General features: G+C 38.2%; 1 protein-coding gene across 1 annotated transcript in view; it reads right to left on the bottom strand.

Moving 5' to 3' along the window:
• Positions 1–20,755, bottom strand: part of LOC126373812 (frizzled-10-like) — a 44,823-nt gene extending 24,068 nt beyond the window's left edge. The window contains exon 1 of the mRNA XM_050020133.1: positions 20,417–20,755. Coding sequence (XP_049876090.1) covers positions 20,417–20,593 — 177 coding nt within the window. The 5' untranslated portion in view covers positions 20,594–20,755. The remainder of the gene's footprint in view (positions 1–20,416) is intronic.
• Positions 20,756–20,966: the final 211 nt, after the last annotated feature.

The following is a 20,966-nucleotide window of genomic DNA, read 5'->3' as shown; positions in this document are numbered from 1 at the left end:
CATATTAATGCTCGTGACCGTACGTAGGTACGTACGTAATCTGAACAGCGCCATCTACATTATTTTTGCGAAAAGTCGCCTGGAAAGTACCTCATTAAGAGAAAATTTTAGTAGTTTCAACCATTAAAACGTCCATTCAATCAATGTGCCGCTGCTGTCGTAAAACCAGAAAGGAGTTTATCTCCACCTCAGCGAGTTTTACTGTTAATAGCAATTAACAAATGGGTTTATTGCCGCATTTCAAGAATGTAAATGATGTTAATTTGAAAAGAAAGTAAGTAATAGAAAGTTATTTAGTTCGATTAGAATCATTATTGGCTTTTAAAGTCGGCAGGGTTATTAATTTATTAAAAGATAGGTCTAAGCAGCAGATATTTCTCCCTAAATTCGTCCAAATTGCAAAACGAAGATTACAGAGGTCTAAAAAGAAGCCACGAAAGAAGTTTACGGATTTTAATGGAACTAATTGACAAGCGAACGAAACCAACAAACAGGGGTTGGGTTTCCTAGGTCAAAGATAAATAATATAAATAGGGCAAAAAAAGTATAATTTTCTGAACAACCGTTTTGGACATACCTAATTATTAAGGTAAGAACAAAATATTCGACTTTAAAAACAGAAATGATAACCTCCTTTTTTGAAGTCGGTTAAAAACGTACCAATTTACCGCCATTTTTTCATTCCAATCCACCTTTTCCCGGCAAACGTTATCTGTCTGTCCCGGACACCTGTACCAGGTCTTGTCAAAACGTTGCAGCCGCCATTTTGCATACAGCCGCTAAAGGTTACCATGGTTACCATCTCACCATTCATTGCGATGCTCGGGCGCAGGTAATTGACAAGTGAACGAGCGCGCGGCGACGTCTGCGCAGATAAACACTTTTTAATGGTTATTTATGTGAATGCTCACGGGAATTTAAGTATAGGGTATTTGCTAATGTATCCTGTGTTTCATGTATTTAAGATTTTTATTTTAGGTATGTATTTTTATGGATATTACATAATAAATAAGCAAATCTATGGGTATAAATGTTGACCCCTTTTATGACCCAGGCACTATTATTTGTATATATGCTTCTGCCTGCGCTGCCCGCATCCAGCGCAGGACCGATCGTCGTGGAGATCCTTGGGGGAGGCCTATGCCCAGCAGTGGGCGTCATACGGCTGATGATGATGATGCTTCTGCCATTAAATTGTATTTTTGAATAATTATGTACCCGAGTAATGGGAAAATAGGTAATTATCACTGTAAATCTAAACAGCGCCATCTATATTATTTTTGGGGAACGTAGCCTGGATAGTCCCTTATTGATAAAATATATATAAACAAGGACATTGCCTAGATATTGTAGTGCCTCTGGGATACAGCCTCCGTGGTCTAGTGGTTAGAGCGTTAGGCTCACGATCTGGAGGTCCGGGTTCGATTCCCGATGGGGACATTGTCGAAATCACTTTGTGAGACTGTCCTTTGTTTGGTAAGGACTTTTCAGGCTTGAATCACCTGATTGTCCGAAAAAGTAAGATGATTCCGTGCTTCGGAGGGCACGTTAAGCCGTTGGTCCCGGCTATTAGCCGTAAAAACACCTCCACCAACCCGCAGTGGAGCAGCGTGGTGGAGTATGCTCCATACCCTCTCCGGTTGATTGAGGGGAGGCCTGTGTCCACCAGTGGGACGTATATAGGCAGTTTATGTTTATGTAGTGCCTCTGGGATATTTCGACTCTCACATCATGCGATTCTGGACTTTGCTCTCCGTGGGGAAAAGTAGTGGTAAGTATACTATGATAGTTATTTAAGTATTGTTATTATTGTCAGTTGTTATTTTTGTAAATTTTATTATTATATTCTAAGTGTGTTGTATTTTGTATTTATGGACTTTTTCTGAAATAAAGCTTTGTTATTATTATATATATTTTTCAAAACCAGGACTTGTCTCAGCCGTCACATAAGAAGAATAATCTTTATTTTACTTCCGAATGCATATAACCCGAGTGCTTTCAGACACCTTCTGGGCGAGCTCGCTCCATCTTAGGCCTCGTCAATGCCTTCGGGCAAGTCTGAGGCCAAGAGCAAACCCATCAAGCGTAAAAAAACAAGCAACGATTCGTTCTGAATAAGTATCAAAGACACTTTACAAGTCGGTCCAGTGGTTGAGCGTTGGACTCACGATCCGGAGGTCCTGGGTTCGATTCCTAGTGGGGACATATCACAAAAATTACTTTGTGGTCCCTAGTTTGGTTAGGACATTACAGGCTGATCACCTGATTGTCCGAAAGTAAGACGATCCGTGCTTCGGAAGGCACGTTAAGCCGTTGGTCCCGGTTACTACTTACTGTGTAAGTACGTAGTCGTTATAAATGAGTCATGTCAGGGGCCTTTGGCGGCTCAATAGTAACCCTGACACCAGGGTTGATGAGGTTAGTAATTCGCCTTAAAACCCACACGATAGAAGAAGAAGAAGTCGAATAGTTTTAGTTTTAAACGCGACATTATCAAGAGCGAATTAAGACATTCCTGAACTTTTCTTAGAGGTTAAACCGGCTACAAAGAGCATAATTTCCGGATGGATAAAATCCATCTTTAAAGAAGCTAATATAGAAGCTCCCCCGGGTAGTATCAGATCTGCAGTCGCATCTAAAAGTTGGCTAGAAAATAGGCCATTAGATGAGATATTAAGTAGAGGCAATTGGAAAAGCAGTGAAACTTTTAGAAGATTTTACTGTCGTCAAATAGAAAGAAGAACTAATACTGCCCAGGAGGATTTGTTACTTGAAAATTTTTCAAACATTTAAATTTTGATTTTATATTAGTTTTGTTGATCTCATTTGATTTATAGAAAGAAGAATTATTATTATTATTTTTTTATTATTATTATAATTATGCATGGAAGTGCATTTTATGTTTCATATTATTTTGTTTACTTTATAAAGTTATGTTTTGTTTAATGGTTAGATTGCAAGGTCTAAATAATTCCTAAGTTTTAAAGCTTTAAGGAATAAAGAGTTTTTAATTTGCAGGACAATCAAAGCATTTATTTGCCGCTTGCTTTGAATAGAAATTGAATTGAATAGACTTTAGACTTTCTGTATGTACTAGGAGTAGAAAAGAAAGTCTGAGAATGTTTTAAGCCACTTGTGACAGTAAAAGATCACAAAAGGCCTAACATGATAGACGTATTATAAGGATCTTTTTTGGGGTTATGTATACGTTTTTACAATAAAATACCAGATAATATTTTAAATTTGTCAGAAAATAAATTTAAAGCTCACGTGAAGCTTACTTTATGTAAAAAAGCTTATTATAAGATTAATGACTACCTAAATGATAAAAATGTCTGGTATTGAATGTGTTCCTCTAGTTATTAAATAACTTGTAATGTATATCATCATTGGTTTTTAAAAGATGTGTTGCTGTGGCAGTTTCTTGTCATTTCTTCTCCTCAGCCATAACACCTTGCGAAATGACGTAAATTCAAAAATGTTACATTGACCTTCAACAAGTTTATCCATGATAATTACGTTGAATAAATGACTCTGATTTCTGATTTCTGGACGGTAACTCTCACTATATTTCCGGCCAAGTAGTTGTATGTACAGTCATGAGCAATATAATGTACCCACTTGAGGACTCTGTCGTACTAACATATTTGACATTTAGAGTTAATGTGACATGGTACCAAAGTGTATGTACATATTAGTACTCGTGACCGTACGGTCACGAGCATTAATATGTATAGACTTTGAAACCTTGTCACATTAACTTTTTGACAAATGAAACCGTAGGTCTCATTAAACTACCAGTCAGTCGGTCTCATTATTACCAGGGTTGCTAAGGTTGGTAATCGACCTCACAACCCACACGATAGAAGATTTCATTCTCACCTCATATCATAACCCACCGGTAAGCTTATCTCAATTCTTACAACCCATTCGCATTTGAGAGTTTATTTCATACACGGAGCTAAAGGCATCTAATCATCCGAATATTCGTTAATACCTTCCTGAGATCATAAAATAATAAACCATTCACCGGGATTCGAACCCGGACCTTCTAATTGGGCGGCATTCCTCTCACCCCCCACCAGACTGTATATCTATCCTTGTCTATCATTAGATGACTGTGATTTTTGGGAAGCTTTTAAGAGGTATCATTTTTTTTTGTTTCTATGCTATCGCTCTGCGTTTGATATTTTGTCTTGCTATTGTGGTAAAAGGATTCATTTTAGTTTGCGTGGGATGTATTCTCAAAATGCCTAGAATGCGCCACAATAACTGAGCTTTTCGCAAGTGACTTCGACCGCCATTTTGCAAAACGAAGACAGAAAAATATTAATAATAAATAGAACTACCCTTACAAAAGAAAAAATCATCAAAATAAAAAAAACATTAAATAAAAAAAATCATTAAATTTTATTTCATTTCATTTCATTTTTCGAACTTGTCCCTGGCAAATTAGAGGCGAAACCTTACTTATTGACTCCACTACCTATCTTATCTTTCACACATAAAACAATACCCTTCAAAATCTTCGAAACACGCGTATTTATCCATTCTATTTAAGTATAACATCATTTAATAATGCATAACAAACAAAATGCATGATAAACTTGCAACCCCAACATCGTAACATTTTTCGTAGTCATTAAACGTATAATTAAAGTGCGTCTGCGCCGGGTCGAGCGTATGGCGTAATTAGCAATTCGTATCGGCGATATAAAGCCGGCTATCTGGCTCTACATCGGCGCATCGGGTCGATGCACTGTGTGCAATGGGGTTGCCAGGGCTGCGAAAAAAGTGCCGCACTAGTAAAAAAAAAATGAAGACTTTTTGTACAATTCTAAAATAGTTTAAAATCCACTTAAACGATAAAGTAAAAAGAAGATTTTTAAAGACGAAAAACTGATTTGTAATTTCAATCTTTCATCTCGGATCACACATTTCCTCAGCTAACATTCACCTAATTTTATCACGTGATCACGCTTCTCGATGCATATTTGCGTATAATTAAAAAAACCATATAACTAACTTTATATGTAAATAAAATGTACATTGGTGCTAATTCCTGTAAATACCATCTAATTTTATTTTAAGTTATATCTGTCATTTTCTTATCCGCCGAAAAGGAAAGGGACGGGTAATCGATAAGCATAAAATTTATGGAACACACGTCAATTTTAAGCACAAATCTAAACCAACCGTCTAAAAATTTTACATGCGTCAATAACCCGACACAGTTAAGTAGACAGCACGTCAAACGGATTGCATACCAGCGACGTACCTTTTGATTCGCCCGGGTTATTCGTTCATTTACTCATTCTTCCTAAAATTAAGAGCTGTGAATCATCCGTCCCTTTCCTTTTCGACGGATATGAAAATGACGGATATAACTTAAAATAAAATTAGGCGGTGTCTGCAGGAATCGGGGCCATTATCTACTTCCCAAGCCCTGGCAACACCACAATAAAACGAGCGCTCGCGCATCGGCGGTAATCGCGGCTCTTTGATCTTACCGCCGCGCTTGCGCCGACAACTTTATTACGTCGAATCGTGCGCAGTAATTAACAATAAAATGACTTTAGAGACGTTTTGTCTTCAACCAGTTGTAAAAGTTCAGTTAGCGTTTGACGATGGAAGCTGGAATGTCGCAATGGGATGTAAAATGCTGTGGGATGCTTGTTAAAAATATTAATTTGTTTGTAATTGAGCTTTTTGTACTTAACCTCCTTCGATTTACGAAGGGATAAAAAAAATGGAATAGCTGTAGGATTTTAAAATTCCATGAAACGAATGTATACTAAAAGAAAGGGGTCTATGATCAATTTTGTTTTATCTATGACAGTATTCTAGAATGGTCGTTACTTTTTCCCGGAATAGCGTATAAACTTGAAAAAGGCCCCTGACACAGCTACATAGGTATTTACTAAAGTAAAGTAATGGTCATCTTACATTCGGACATCGGGCGATCAGCCTGTATCTATCCGAACTGGGATCAAATAGTATTTTTATGATATGTGTCCCACCGGGATTCGAACCCGGGACCTCCTCGTATGAAACATACTAAACTATCTTGTATCTAGAGGTTGACCACGCCGAAGGTTGGAAACAAAAGTCAAGCATGTTTTCTTGTTGCTCAGTGTTCCAATCGTGTTGCGCACGCGCAAGTAGGGTAGCTTTGGTCTCAAACTATCGTGAATCAAGCCAAGCATCGCCTGTTACTTAATACCACAGCGGATGGTCAACAATTTGTCTCAATTTATCAGCTTTTTAGGTCAGAAAGCAGGTTGCAGCACAAAGACATAATTCAGAAGATGGCCGCCGACCACAGAGTATATACGTAATAACACGTCGGGAACACATTGAACACCGCCCAAGGCTCAGTAGGGTTTGCAAAGTATCGATGTTTTGAGATCGTTTTCTTGATATTTTTCAAAAAAAGAACGTAAAAAGAGTATTTGTAAGTAGTGTGCGATGTAGTTTTGATTTTCAATATTTTACATAAAGTACTGCGGTGTTAAAAACCATTTTTTATATTGTCAAATGTTTTCTATAAGTACCTTTATATATTTCTGTATAAAACACTATAAACAACTTTTTAATAACAAAATAATACAAGTACGTCCCTCACAAATAGAACGTACACCCGTTTAAAAACGCATAAAAATCCGCTATCCCAGCGATACAAATGATATTACACAACAATGCGATATCGATCTAACGATCGCATCTCTAGCCATAAACAAGGTTGCGCCCGCGGCGTTAGCGCAAAGCGGCAAAAACGATCCACGGAACTCACAAATTGGAGGTCCTAATTACCCCAGGTAGGCCGGTGGCCGACAAAGCCACGGCTTTTATTAAAAAAAAAGTGCTAAGATATTCGAAACGGGTCCGTTCGCCCATAAATATGAAGGGAATTTATATTTTTCTTATTAAAATCCGCTTTGTCGAACCCAAGTAATTAGAGATTACGATGTTTTTTAAAGAAAGTAGGTACCTACTACATGCAGCTTTCCTTTTAAAAGTAGGTACTTTTTAAAGTTATTTCACATTACCATGTGAGCCAATATGGTGTATCATAGCATAACAAATACTTTAATGCACACACAATACAAAATTACAAACAAAAGAGAAATAGAAGAGTGCAATAGGCGGCCTTATTTAGCCAGTAAGTTAAGTAGCAATCTCTTCCAGGCAACCTATGTGTTAGGTGTAGCTTAACTAGGCTATCTTTTAAACAGTCAGATGTATTTCTTACAGTTTAAAAGTGATACAAACACTTACCACACTCAAAAAATTAAGTAAGACGTAAAATGAATACTATTAAACATTAAAAAAGATGCAACCGGTTCTCAAGTCGTATTACCGACAGTTTTACACCTCAATAACCCAGTAAAATTCTTTCTTTTCAACAATAGAACCGCACAGACACAGATGCCCGTGAAAGGTCTCCTATTGTTCATCCTCCAATACCTGAGATAATGATAGGCCTACAGACAGGGAAAGGAAGACTTTATAACAGCTTTAGTAAGAAATGAAAGAGAGAAAAAAACACGATAATTTTCATAAAAGATGCCGACAAAAATGGGTTATCGATAGCGCAATGTGCTGTAAAGTTTATTGCCAAAGATACGCTAAACTGTTGTTAAACAGATAAGAATGATAAAACACAATGTGAGGGTATTGAGTAACAAAGCATTTTTATTTTTCGGTCTCGGATATTTAAAACTGTGGTACTTTGGCAGATGAATGAAACATTTGTGTTTAAAAAAAACTATTGTGTTGTTTCAATGAATGGTTTAGCTTTCCTAGCACCTTGATTATGTTGATATGAATGGAATGATTATTGTAATTAATTACATGCATTAGTGCAAATTGATGAAGATGACATACGCACCTATAGCTGTAATTTTAAAGAGTCTATTATTTCTATAGAAATGCCTTGCCATGTACTATGAAATTAGGGAGGAAGAGAACCTGGTGATCCGTAACACAGGCATTCCGTCTAGTATGGACACCAGTCACTCTCACAATGGAAACATGTTCACTGTGAGTAGTACTATGTTAAGTTTTACTGTAATTGTGAGTGAGAAATAAACTTATTTTTATTGTTATTCATTTATATATGGCGAACATCGCGTCTTCTAAAGAATTCAAATAATTGGTGAAAGCCATACAATACATAGACAAGAATGGAGAATCTTACACAGGCAAAAGGGTGGCCGTCTATATTTTTTTTGGGGAACGTGTCTTGCAGGTCTAACATGCGCAAGGAGATAAAATTATCGATCGATCCAATAAATTTTGTCCAAATCAATAAGTTTGTTTTTTTCCCTAACATGCGTGCCACGTGATTTTGTTCGTATTTTTACAGAACGACAGAACTTATGTAAAAGAACGTCTAGGGCCCTGTGCCGAGGTTTTCCTTGCAGCTTCTTTTCCCCGGCTATACAGGTTGTGAGAAGCTGCAGTAGTTTTAGGCGGATGAGACGTTCGTTATGTAAAAATTGCAGTTTCAAAGTGTAACTATGTTACCTATTGAATAAAGATATTTTTGAATTTTGAATTTGGGTCCACATATTGGCACCAATCGACAAAACGACATAATTATATCGTCACAATCGATATAATGACAGTGACAAATTGTACCGTAAAAGATTTTACTTAAAAATCCATGCAAATTGGAGGATTTTTCTGTTCGTTTATATTTTTTAACTTCATTTTGTCTAAAGTATACAGGGTGTTAGTGACATTGGACGTAATAAATAAGGATGATTCAGCTCATGATTCTGAGTTAATATCAAGTATTTCAGGTCCATGCTTTTGCGATGGAAAATTCCTCTTAATAGAATCATGGTCTGTATCGTCCCTCAAAGTTTTCGTTACGATGTCACCAACATATTTAGCACCTGTAAAATAATAAACAGGTAAACTATCCATATACTACACATACATAAAAACATAAACCCCGACATATTCCTTCGAAATCCCGCTATTGGTCAGGAGTCAGGGTGGAATCGTGCTAATGGCGAGAAATGCGCTGGCGCACACTAAATTGGTTCATTATCACCTCTGTGCTGAGTTGAAGTGGTACCAATAACGGCTTTGTTGCTTCGTGCTATGTTTACACGGGATCAGGCAGAGAATAGAGATATTTGGACAGGATGACGCTTTCTGTTGCCAACTAAGTGTATTTCTCATCAAAAAATAAAAAATCTTCCCAATGCTGTACAACAAAAACTGTCGTTATTTAGTAATCAGAATTTCCATATTTTTTTTGACCTAGGAACTACTCAATTCCGCATCACTCCTATTATCCTCCTAGATCTGAAGCCGTTGGTAACTACTTACTGATGTAAGTACGTAGTCATTACTTGAGCCACGTCAGGGAGCTTTGGCGGCTCAATAATAACCCCGACACCAGGGTAGATGAGGTTGGTTATCCACCTCACAACCCACACGATAGAAGATTAATCTGAATAAGATAACACTTAAAAATGTCATCTGTATACGACCTAGCTAGTATCTAAGATTTTATCATTATTATTATCTCTCGCCGACCATCGGCTTTGATGTTATAATGTATCGCTCTATTGGGCTTTTAGCCGATAATAAATAATCATAAACGTTATCTTATCGTGAAAATACTTGCGATACCTCAATATTCAATTTGTGAAAATATCTCTTTAAATATAATATTTGTATGTTTGTGTTTGGGAAGACCTAGGACGTAAGGTCATGAGCATCAATATGCATACATTTTGGTACCAAGTCACTTGTTTTTTTTTTGACAAATTGCTCTGTAAGTTTCACTAAATGTCAAATATAGTGCGAGTCCTAAAGTGGGTACATTATATTGCTCGTGACTGTACATTGACCAAATTGGAGATGTCCTTAGACAAGGTTCAGTACGATCTACTCTGACGGCGTATATGACACGATTGATGAATGTGGAGGAGGCAAGAGAAGTGTGTCAGGATACTCGTAGAGGAAAATGGAATTCCATAGTCTCTGCTTTCCCTGATGGGAACTAGGCGTGAGTTTATGTATGTATGAAAATATTATTTTTCAAATGCGAGAGATGATTAATGTGCAGTTAAATGTGTTTGTCTGTAGAACGTATGGTAACATTTATAAATACATATTCTAGTTTCTTTTAGTTTAGTTGTAATTTAAATGAAATTGCAAAACAATGTAACGATTAACCGAGTAACCGAGACACCAACGGCTTAACGTGCCTTCCGAAGCACGGATCATCTTACATACGGACAATCAGGTGATCAGCCTGCAATGTCCTGACCAAACACTGATTTTTGTGATATATCCCCACCGGGTTTCGAACTCGGGACATCCGGATCGCGAATGCTCGACCACTGGGATACAGAGGCTGTTAAAATCCACAGTGAATGGCCACTATCTCCCACATCAAAGCCATTCATGCGTCACGAGTTGCTATTAGGTACCTACCTAAACTCCGAAACTAATTGCTCAATCTCGGGGTGAACGACCTCCCTAGCCAAATCTACATCGTGAGTCGACCAGCCCACTAAACTGGTCCAGATCCAAGATATCTTACTTCCCGTGTTTTTACTACAAGCCATTCTAAATCTTCTAAATGTTAGAATAAGAATGATAACAGTCGGAGATTAAAAATTCGTCGTGGTTTTTTGAGGAAATGAAATGGGAAACGTGAAGCTAGAAGGTTTGCGATAACAAGGAATGTTTAACATGCTGCTTGTATCACGTTTGTAAAGTTTTATGAGAATCTTTCAAATGTCTAAAAGATGATTCTATTCAAACTATTAAAAATGTATTTTCACCATAAACAAAACAGTAAAGTACAGTAGACTAAACAAACAAGACGAAAATAAAATAAAATTAAACTAAAATAATTTAACAAAACTAAAAATGAAACAATTTAATACAATTAAACTAAACCTTACTTAAAAAGCCCGCCTTCAATCGTACCTGTCGCAAATGTACAGTCATGAGCAATATAATATACCAAATTTAGGACTCTGTCGCACTAACATATTTGACATTTAGTGAGAGTTACAGTTCAATTTGTCAAAAAAGTTAATGTGACATGGTACCAAAGTGTATACACATATTAATGCTCGTGACCGTACCCATAATGGATGCGTTTCCGCGTTGGAAAGCCATCGATATGCTATTCAAACTCAATTTCAAAATATCGTTATTGAGTCGGTAACATAGTCACACTTTGAATCTTTCAATTTCCATGTAATTATTCTCATTCGCCTAAAACTACTCTGCAGCTCCTCGACTAGTAAAAAAAACAACATCGAAAAATCGTTATGTAAGTGCTAGTTGTAGAAAAGAGGTCATTCCGTATTTTAGCAAACTCATACATTCTACATTATGTCTACCGTGAGAACCCATACTCAAATTATTTGCAGTAATATTATACTTTGCTTACAACAGTATTATTAATACACATAGAAAATTGATCTCCTTACACCAAATATAAGTTGTATAGATTTTCTTTACAAATATTGTCGTCTATTTCGGAAAGAGAGAATAAATCGTAGAGTTACGAAAAAGATTTGATACGGGTGTAAGTGATAGGGTTGGTAGATGAAGACCTAAGCGTTGCGATCATATCCAGGATGATTTAAAGAAAGGTCAGGAGAAGAGTACTCTAAACCAGCGAGCATGCGTGAAGTCTTTGATGAGCGTGGAGAACGGCCTCCGAACGGGCTCACGATCCGGAGGTCCCGGGTTCGAATCCCGGTGGGGATATATCACAAAAATCACTTTGTGATCCCTAGTTTGGTTAGGACATTACAGGCTGATCACGTTATTGTCCAAAAAGTAAGATGATCTGTGTTTCGGAAGGCACGTTAAGTCGTTAGTCCCGGTTACTACTTACAGATGTAAACAGTCGTTACATGAGCCATGTCAGGGGCCTCTGGCGGCTCAATAGTAACCTTGACACCAGGGTTGAAGAGGTTGGTACTCCACCTCACAACCCACACGATAGAAGAAGAAGAATGGAGGAAGGGAAAGTGGTGTGTCAGGATTGTAGTAATTGCTGTTTAGCAATAAGGCCGCCTATTGTGCTTTTGTTTTATTCGTATGTTTATGTCCTTTGTATATGTTGTTGTGCAATAAAGTATTATTGATTGATTGATGGAGTTCTGTGGTTTCTGCCTACCCTAACGGAAAATAGGCGTGATCTTATCCATATATATAAGTATGTATTTCGGAAAGGAAACTAACTGTCTACTGGCAGTTTAGTAACTCTTTAAAAGAAAAAGAAAGATAGGTTTTTATTCATAATGTTAATATAATTTGTAAGTTCGTTTCGTGCCATAAGTGGTTATAAAGTCAGTGGTCGTTAAGGCAAGCCAGACACCCTCGGGGTATGCGAGACACCTTCCACTAAACCTTAATGGAGCAGCGAGGTAGATACCTACACGTACAATGAAAGAGCAACAGACCAGTCTTTAAGCTAGCGAGTTACTTATAAACAGTTGTGAAATTATGAACCATTAGTTGTCATAATAAAATTGATGTTTTTGTAGGTGTTTGTGGTCTATTAATGAAAGGACAAGTAATAAGAAGGTTTTAAGTGCAACCAGTCTCTAAATTGAAGGACTTAATATACAATCCTGACGACCCGATTACTCTAGCCATAGAGGCAGCCAATCAGCTCGCGACACCAAACACTTCAGGACCCCGATACCACCCCGCCGGCGTGGTCGACGATTTCCCTCAATTAGCGCTTATCGCTATCGACCCACTAGGGTCGATTAATTCTTTCAAATATTCTTCCGCCCTGAGCGGAGGTTCGCGCCCAACTGGGCACCCTCAGGCCTGTTGTCTTAAACGTTGTACCGGGTGAGAGCCTTCAACGCTCCCCATTTGTCCAGCTAAGTAGTTAATGCCATCTGCGGCAAATCTACAATAAGTCACGTCAAAAAAAGTCTCTAAATCTATTACTTACTTCAGAAGAAACTAACTTAACTCCTACTATTTCATGTTTTCCTTTCTTTTTAGGCTAAAGTTAGTGATGTGCCTAATCGATATCGCTCCTAAACTAAAACTATTTACATGTAAACTATTTACAACTTCCTCTTTCTATTCGTGGGGTTCAAAAACAGTGTTATCAGCGCCCTGTCATTGTGTAATTAGTCAGTTGATAGCCTTATCACCCGCACAGGAAGCACTCTACTCGCCATGACTGATTGGCCTTTCAATTAATGTTTACATTATTTGTACTCACTGGACGGTAATAACATGAATGATTCAGTTTGTCGTTAATACATAAATGAGAGCGGATAAAAAACGGAACGCATTCACCTGCTTTCCTTCCCTGATAAAATTCACCGATCCTTTCGAACATAGTCAGTTTTCGTTTACGGCTGAACGGACCGCGGTCCTTTCAATGTGGTCCTTGAAATGAAATAAAATTTATTCGCTCTAGAGTGGTACAAAAGATCTTAAATATACATTATATCAAAAAAAGTCCACCACTCAACCATACAACGTGCGAATATTAATATCCTTTTAACCTAAATACTTACCCGTAAAATCAGACAGAGGGACTGTGTCCTTTCTAATATGACGGATAACGTCTCGCAAAGTGATTTCGACTTTGTCCATCGGGAGTCGAAACAGGACCACTAGATCCAACAACAACTAGACAATGGAGGTGACGAGAGGAAAAATCAAGGTAAAAAAGGTGGAATATATTAATACGATTAATGACAAAAGAAGTCACTCTCTTTAATTGAATTTTAGGAGTCTTCTTCTTTGGGTTGTGAGGTCGAATACCAACCTCATCAACCCTGGTGTTAGGGTTACTACTGAGCTGCCAAAGGCCCATATAACGACTACATACTTACATCAGTAAGTAGTAAACGGGACCAATGGTTTAACGTGCCTTCCGAAGTACGGATCATGTTACTTTTGGACAATCAGATGATCAGCCTGTAATGTCTTAACCAAACTAGGGATAGACACAAAGTGATTTTTGTTATATAATAATAATAATAAATAATAATAATAAAAGAAGTTTATTCAACCACAAATATTTTACAAAATTGCTTAAACCTAACTTACATGTAACACATTATCAGTTGTGGCTGAAAAGGAGGAGCCTCAGCATTGCTGCTGCTTTTCAGTCACCCCCTGTATAACCAACTGAGTCGCTACACTGGACGCCGCGAGAACATTTTACCAAAACAACAACACAGTTGAAATTAAAATTTAGACAGAAACATAAATATAAACCATGCTGCAATTTGGTCGACCAACTGGCGAGGAATAAACGAAAGTACTTTTCGGGGAAATCAGGTTGTTATATGTCCCCACCTGAATTAGAATCCGGACCTCCAGATCGTGAGCCCAACGCTCAACCACTGGACCACAGAGGCCGTTATTTTAAGAGTGATACCTGCATTTAAATTTTCTATATCGTACCGCAAACAACATTGACAGTTAAAGAAACGTGATGGATTACATATGAAAGTAAAATACCTGTCCATATCTATGTAATCCTAAGTTAAACGATACATGACTCATAAACACAAACTTAAATATTTACAAATGATTATAGGCGTGTCTGTTTGTACGTTTGACACTTGACAACCTTTGCGGTAATATGAGCCAGATCTATATGTTACTGCAAACAAGGTTATCTGAATTATCCCTAAAGCTCGTTCTTACTGTGTGCTGCCTTCGCGTGCAAACGAAACACAGTCAAAGAGCGCTCCCTATATCTGTCTGCCTTTTCTTTGACTTGACTTATCGTAGATTTGCCGCAGATGGCATTAACTACTTGGCCGGACAAATGGGGAGCGCTGAGGGCTCTTTCCTGGTACAAAATTTAAGATAACAGACCTGAGGGTGCCCAGTTGGGTGCGAACTTCGGCTCAGGGCGACGTCTGAGAGGAAGAATATTTGAAAGAATTCTTTCAAATATTGACCCTAGTGAGTCGATATAGTGAAATAGATAGATAGACAGTGAGTGAGTTTTTCTATGACGTCCAAGGTTGCTTTTGCAAGTCATTTTGTGTTTTAAAACACATACTAACCCCGATGACCCCGTTCATCCCCGTTCATCATCAATCATCCCGTGATCATGGCACTTGCAACAGTGTCGAAATATCGGGAGTCTCATATCCCCATTTAAACGCGGTAAGAACCCGTTAGTATGTGTTTTAATTATGATAATAACCGCGTAAACTTAAAACAATGTATATTTTGTGTTTTGACGTTTAGTAAAAAGTAACTGATTTGACTATTTGGAAACTACCTTATTCCGCCTCTGTTAGACTGCCACAGTAAACATGTTGCTAACTAAACATCCAGGTGAACCAGCGGCTTAGCTAAACCATAACACTGGAAGATATATCAGGCATATCGGCTATAAACGAAGCCGCTGTGGATACACATCGATACTTAAAGCCGATAGCGATAAGAGATATAAATAAAAATAAATGGAGGCGCTTACGCATCGAAGATACCGCTATCAGATCGTGGCCTGGAGGCAATTGAATGCCGAACTGCGAATTCATTAATGCTTTTTACATGTTTAATGAAATACTAGTGGAATAGGAATCCATTAGATTGATTAATTACTGATAACTGTGGATGTGAAGTGATTTGATTAGAAATATAACTATTTTTTGTGTAGTTTCCAAGAAAAGCGTAGATATCATCATATAATCATAAACAGCCCATATACGTCCCACTGCTGGGCACAAGCCTCCCCTCAATCAACCGGAGGGGGTATGGAGCATACTCCACCACGCTGCTCCACTACGGGTTGGTGGAGGTCATAAAATTATACACCTACTTTATTACAGGGTAAATATTGTTCTAGACAAAGTCAAGTCGAGACTCTAGATAGATAGATAAAATACTTTATTGAGTACAATGGACACAAAATACAGACTCTAGTTACTATTTATTATATTTATTCTTGTAGTATATTTATAAACTTGCAAAATTAACAAATCCTCCGCCATCGCGCCAGTCTAATAACCTAAAAATATATTTTATTCGCCATCATCACTAATTTAAGAGCCACGCTCTTGTCGGTGTAGCACTCTCTATGCTACTTTTTAGGGAAAAATAGGACAGTGGTTTCCCTCTTGCCTTCCGCCTCTCAGTACTCTGTCTGACGCAAGTGGGAACGGCATCCAAATTTACCACGAGATCTAAATAAAAGTAAATGCCAATAAAATTAAAATTTTACGAGTCACATTTTTAAGTGCAGCGCATGAGCCGAATTATAATTGCAATAAAGTTACGTCCAATGCGTTTATTGGCCCAGTACCGTTTCATGTGGACCATTAGGGCAGATAACAGCGGAATTACTTCAAATGGGCTTTGAGCATTCAAATCCAAGTTATCTACTTACTTTTTTTGTTATCAAGTTCAAATTACTTACCTATTGAACTCTTTATTGTACACAACTAATGACAAAAAGAAAATAGATACAAAAGGCGGACTTATCTCTAAAAGACATCTCTTCCAACCCCTTAATACCTATGTAAAGGAGCACTTTTAAATTTATGAGAATGGGGTATTAAAATCCTTACGTATTTTGTAAAGAACTCAATAGCTTTTTTTAAAGATTTCATTGAAATAAAGACTAGAGAAACCTCGTGCGAGAACTTTACGCCGACGACAAGAGAGCGTGGGTCTTAAATGAGTGAATAAATAAGTATAAAAGTAATCCAGACAAAACTATTTAATCACAAAAATCTCCTGCAGAGTATAAAAACTTTCATGACTATCTGTCATGACTACTTAAACCATATTAGCATGCAGTTCGTAAAACTACTCCAGCAAATAGGTCACTTTTGTCTAAATTCCAGACACGCTTTGCAAAGTCTAGTCTAGAAGACTAGATAATAGATAGACTGGCCACACAAGCGCTGTATACACAGTGATGTGGCGTTCCTGGGAATTTTCCCAAAGCTGAAATATTCCTGTTTTAAGAAGTCTTTAATAATAAGGACAGTGACTGCTTTTTTTAACACTTTCAAGGACAGAACGTCTAATGACGTTCCGATTCTAAGGTGTCATACTATCTATAATGAACCATCAATGACCCATGGTCTCCGCCCGTGAAAGGGTTAAATTATTCTTTCTTGTACTGTGATAAGATAAAGCTCTTTTTACATTTGCGCCTTTTTAAAGCCGGAAATATTCTCAAAGTTGGAACATTCCCAGGTACGGCACACCGCTGGGTATAAACAGCGTTATCGGCGCAGGCGCAGCGGTGTCTTTGATCGCGATAGCGGCGTCTGTCGGATCACGTACGCTCTGTCAGACACCCACGCTCGAGTTATCAAGTGTGTTCAACTTTGAGGACATTGCTGAAGATATATCAACTGTAGCTCTTTGCGCTTAGGACCAACGATCCAGTTCATAGTTTATTTATTGCTTCATATACATAATTATACAGGATGTTATAATGATTAATAAGGTAAGTACATGACCCTGGTAGGGTGTTGCAAAATTTGAGTGGATTGCGTGATGATCAAAATAAATAAAAGCACGAAATATAGATATAAATTACTGGTATTGGATCATGCTATATATCATATTTGTCATTTTATTATTAGAATTATATTTTATTTTTAGTATTATATTTGTTATCTTTTTTTTGACGTGACTTATTGTAGATTTGCCGCAGATGGCATTAACCACTTGGCCGGACAAATGGGGAGCGCTCAGGGCTCCCAGGGTAGTGATGTTTGAATGAAGGCCCTAGTACGTACTTAACGCAATTTATACATTCATTCAATATGCACGATACGTTTCGATCGCCATCGACTCGCAAAGAAGAAGAAGTAAATGACACGAGCTAATTCTAATCTTGCGTAAAATAAAAATGGACAAAAAAATCTGGAAAGCAATGACAATGGGTCGTTGAGCCTCGACCGCGCTGCGCCCGCGCCGCGTCTCCAATCGGGTTTTAATTAACAACGGCGAAAGTTCATTTGGAATCAACACGACTACCACAAGTTTGAATTTGTATTGTCGTAAGTATTTTCAACAAAGTAGAATATAATATTAGTTAAAGAGTTCTTGCCTTTCTTCTTCATCTATCGTGTGGGTTGTGAGATGGAATACCGACCCTGGTATCATTATGAGTTATTAGTAGATTTGCCGCAAATGCCATTAACTACTTGGCCGGACAAATGGAGTACTGAGGGCTCTCATCTGGAACAAAATTTAAAACATGGCAACAGGCCTGAGGGTGCCCAGTTCAGCGCGAAACTCGGCTGAGGGCGTCGTCCGACAGAAAAATATTTTAAAGAATTAATCGACCCTAGCGGGTCGATAGCGACAAGCGCTGAATGAGGGAAATCGTCGACCACACCGGCGGGGTCGGTATCGGGGTTCTGAAGTGTTTGTTGTCGCGAACTGATTGGCCGCCTCTATGGTTAGAGTAATCGGGTAAAGCTGTAAAGTAAGGTTGTAAAAAGACGTAAAAGATACGGTGAAAAGAGCCTTATTACCTAATCTTTAGACAAATGAGAGTAGAAGAAAGAAACATTTGAAAAAGGAAAGCAGCAGAAAATTTGAGAAAGGAGAATATTCTCGGGAACCAGACATCTTTGCAAGTTATCTTCTTGTGGCTCTATTCACAGCTGGAATTACACGCGAGAGTTGCTATGTTTCATTTTAAACAGTCCAACAAAACTCGTGTAAGTCGCACACTGTGCTGTGCGCACACGCATCTATTCAGCGCAGTAATGAACTGTCAAACGTTGACACTTGCATTACAGAGGCATTCAAACTTTCATATATGGAGGTGTTGCGTGTAGAGTTTGTATCAAAAAATATACAAAAAAACTACAGTAAACAGTGAATTAATAAACATACGTAACATCACGCCTGTATCCTCGAAGGGGTGCGCAGAGGTGCATACCTTCTCACCTGCTACCTATGACGAATAAATATATCTACGTACCTACCTAACTAATATAAAATTAAAATCCAAATGTTGTAAAAATACCTACCTATACGTAATAACAAAAAAAAAACCCCAAGTGAAACAGATCCACCAACCCGCAGTGGAGCAGCGTAGTAGAGTATGCTCCATACCCCCTCCGGTTGATTGAGGGGAGACTTTTAACTAGCAGTGTGATTTATAGGTAATATATTAAATACCTACCTACCTACGACTCTATTGAATAGGTAGAGTTTTTTAACTAAGTCGATAGAGGCTTTTCATGGCCCTAAAACGTTGGCAAAATCTGTCATAGGTAGGTAGGTTATCTATATAGGTACCTAAATCTGCCATAGGTACCTACCTACCTATTATCTGGTCCCTCGGAGCCGATGTGTTGGGATCGGGAATAGTAATAAGTAATGGGCAATGATGTCGCCAAATAATTTAAATCCAAGCCCGATGCATCGGGTACGATGGATTGACCAGCCTAATAAGGCCTTAAATCTCATTTAGTATGAGGTCGAACCTAACCATTTCATATCCCTAATTCCCACAATGAGGGATTTTCCAGGCTACGTTTACCAAAAACATTTTTTTTTTGTTTTGGTTTTCCCCGAAGGGTAAGGCAAAGGGAACTATGCCCATACAGCCATGTCAGACGTATTTTTTTTCTTGATGATTAATGAAATGATGAAAGGTGATGATGATGAAACCTAAGCCCCCACCCTCGGAGTAGACTCCTACTCCGAACCCCAAACGAATTAAGTCAAAAGTCCGCATAAACTTTTGAGTTATGAAGCGGCTTCCTGACACGAAGCGAAAATAGGCAGATACACTTTGTTTATTGAATACTCCAATATAATAACACTCGCGAATGTCTTCCGACTAACTTAATGCGATCATTAACCACAAAACACCACTTCGTATTAATTATTTAGATTACTCAATGAAGAAAGCAACTGTCCCGTTCCCGTTTCCCGCAGAAAAGCCTTACCAAAAACAACAAAGATAAAAGATGCATAGGTATGTCTGTTATCCATGAAATTAGAAGGTTAAACGAAAGAAAATCTGTACGGCGCCATCTACATTGTTTTTGAGGAAAGTAACCTGGAAAGTCCCACATTGTCACAACCGTTATCTTCCACACAGTAGCATAAGTCAACATTTCACCCTCCGTATCTATTACAAAGCCAACAATGCTTTTACAAACCATAAAATTTGATATAAATCTGCTACCCTATAAAGGACCCCACAGCCCTTTTCAAAATTATATTGATTTCCCAACCCTAACTTATTTCAACATGGGTGTGAAACTTTTTTGGTTCTTTCAAACTTTTTAGCGTTAATGAAGCTCCTTACAACAATTACGCTTATCTTTAACAAAGTACACAGAACAAAAATACGATCGTTTTATCACAACATCAACAGTGTTCGAAAAATAAAGATATCATCTGGTTAGATAAGAGAATTTCTCCTTACCACTTCCTCGGCTTCCTTCTGGTCGCGATGGCCCATCAGGTTGGGCATGGCCGTCCAGTTGTAGCCCAGGTCCTGGCACAGAGGCAGCTTGATCCTCTCACACTTGCCACCTTCCACCTCCTCCTGCTCCGCAGACACCAAACACAATCCAACAAGCAATACGAAAATCCGCGCCATTGTTTACAAAACTTGTCAACAGCACTCAAACCATGTCATATTAATTAAACTCAGTCACAGAAACACTAACAAAAATCACTTTATCGGAAACATATTTGTTGCTAAAGAAAATATAAGCGCGTCCTCACTCGTTGGCGGTTCGGAGCGGACTGATTCAAATTTCGAATGCGGCGCGGCGTTTCAAAGGCAAAGGCACGAAACCGGTCGCGGCCGGTGCGTTCTGTGCCTGCATATGTTCCGATAAAAGGCCTGAACGCATGAACAGGGCATTAAAGAAGAGAAAAAAAACGAAAAGGGCCTAATTCGTGTACGGCTCACTGCAATCAGTGGTAATTTTCACCGTCTCTCTCTCGCGCCCGCGAGGTAGAGCAAG

This window comes from Pectinophora gossypiella, chromosome 16 (genome assembly GCF_024362695.1).
Source record: "Pectinophora gossypiella chromosome 16, ilPecGoss1.1, whole genome shotgun sequence".
Lineage (NCBI taxonomy): Eukaryota > Metazoa > Arthropoda > Insecta > Lepidoptera > Gelechiidae > Pectinophora > Pectinophora gossypiella.
The sequence above is the reverse complement of the archived record's forward strand: the minus strand, read 5'-3'. Positions and strand labels throughout refer to the sequence as shown.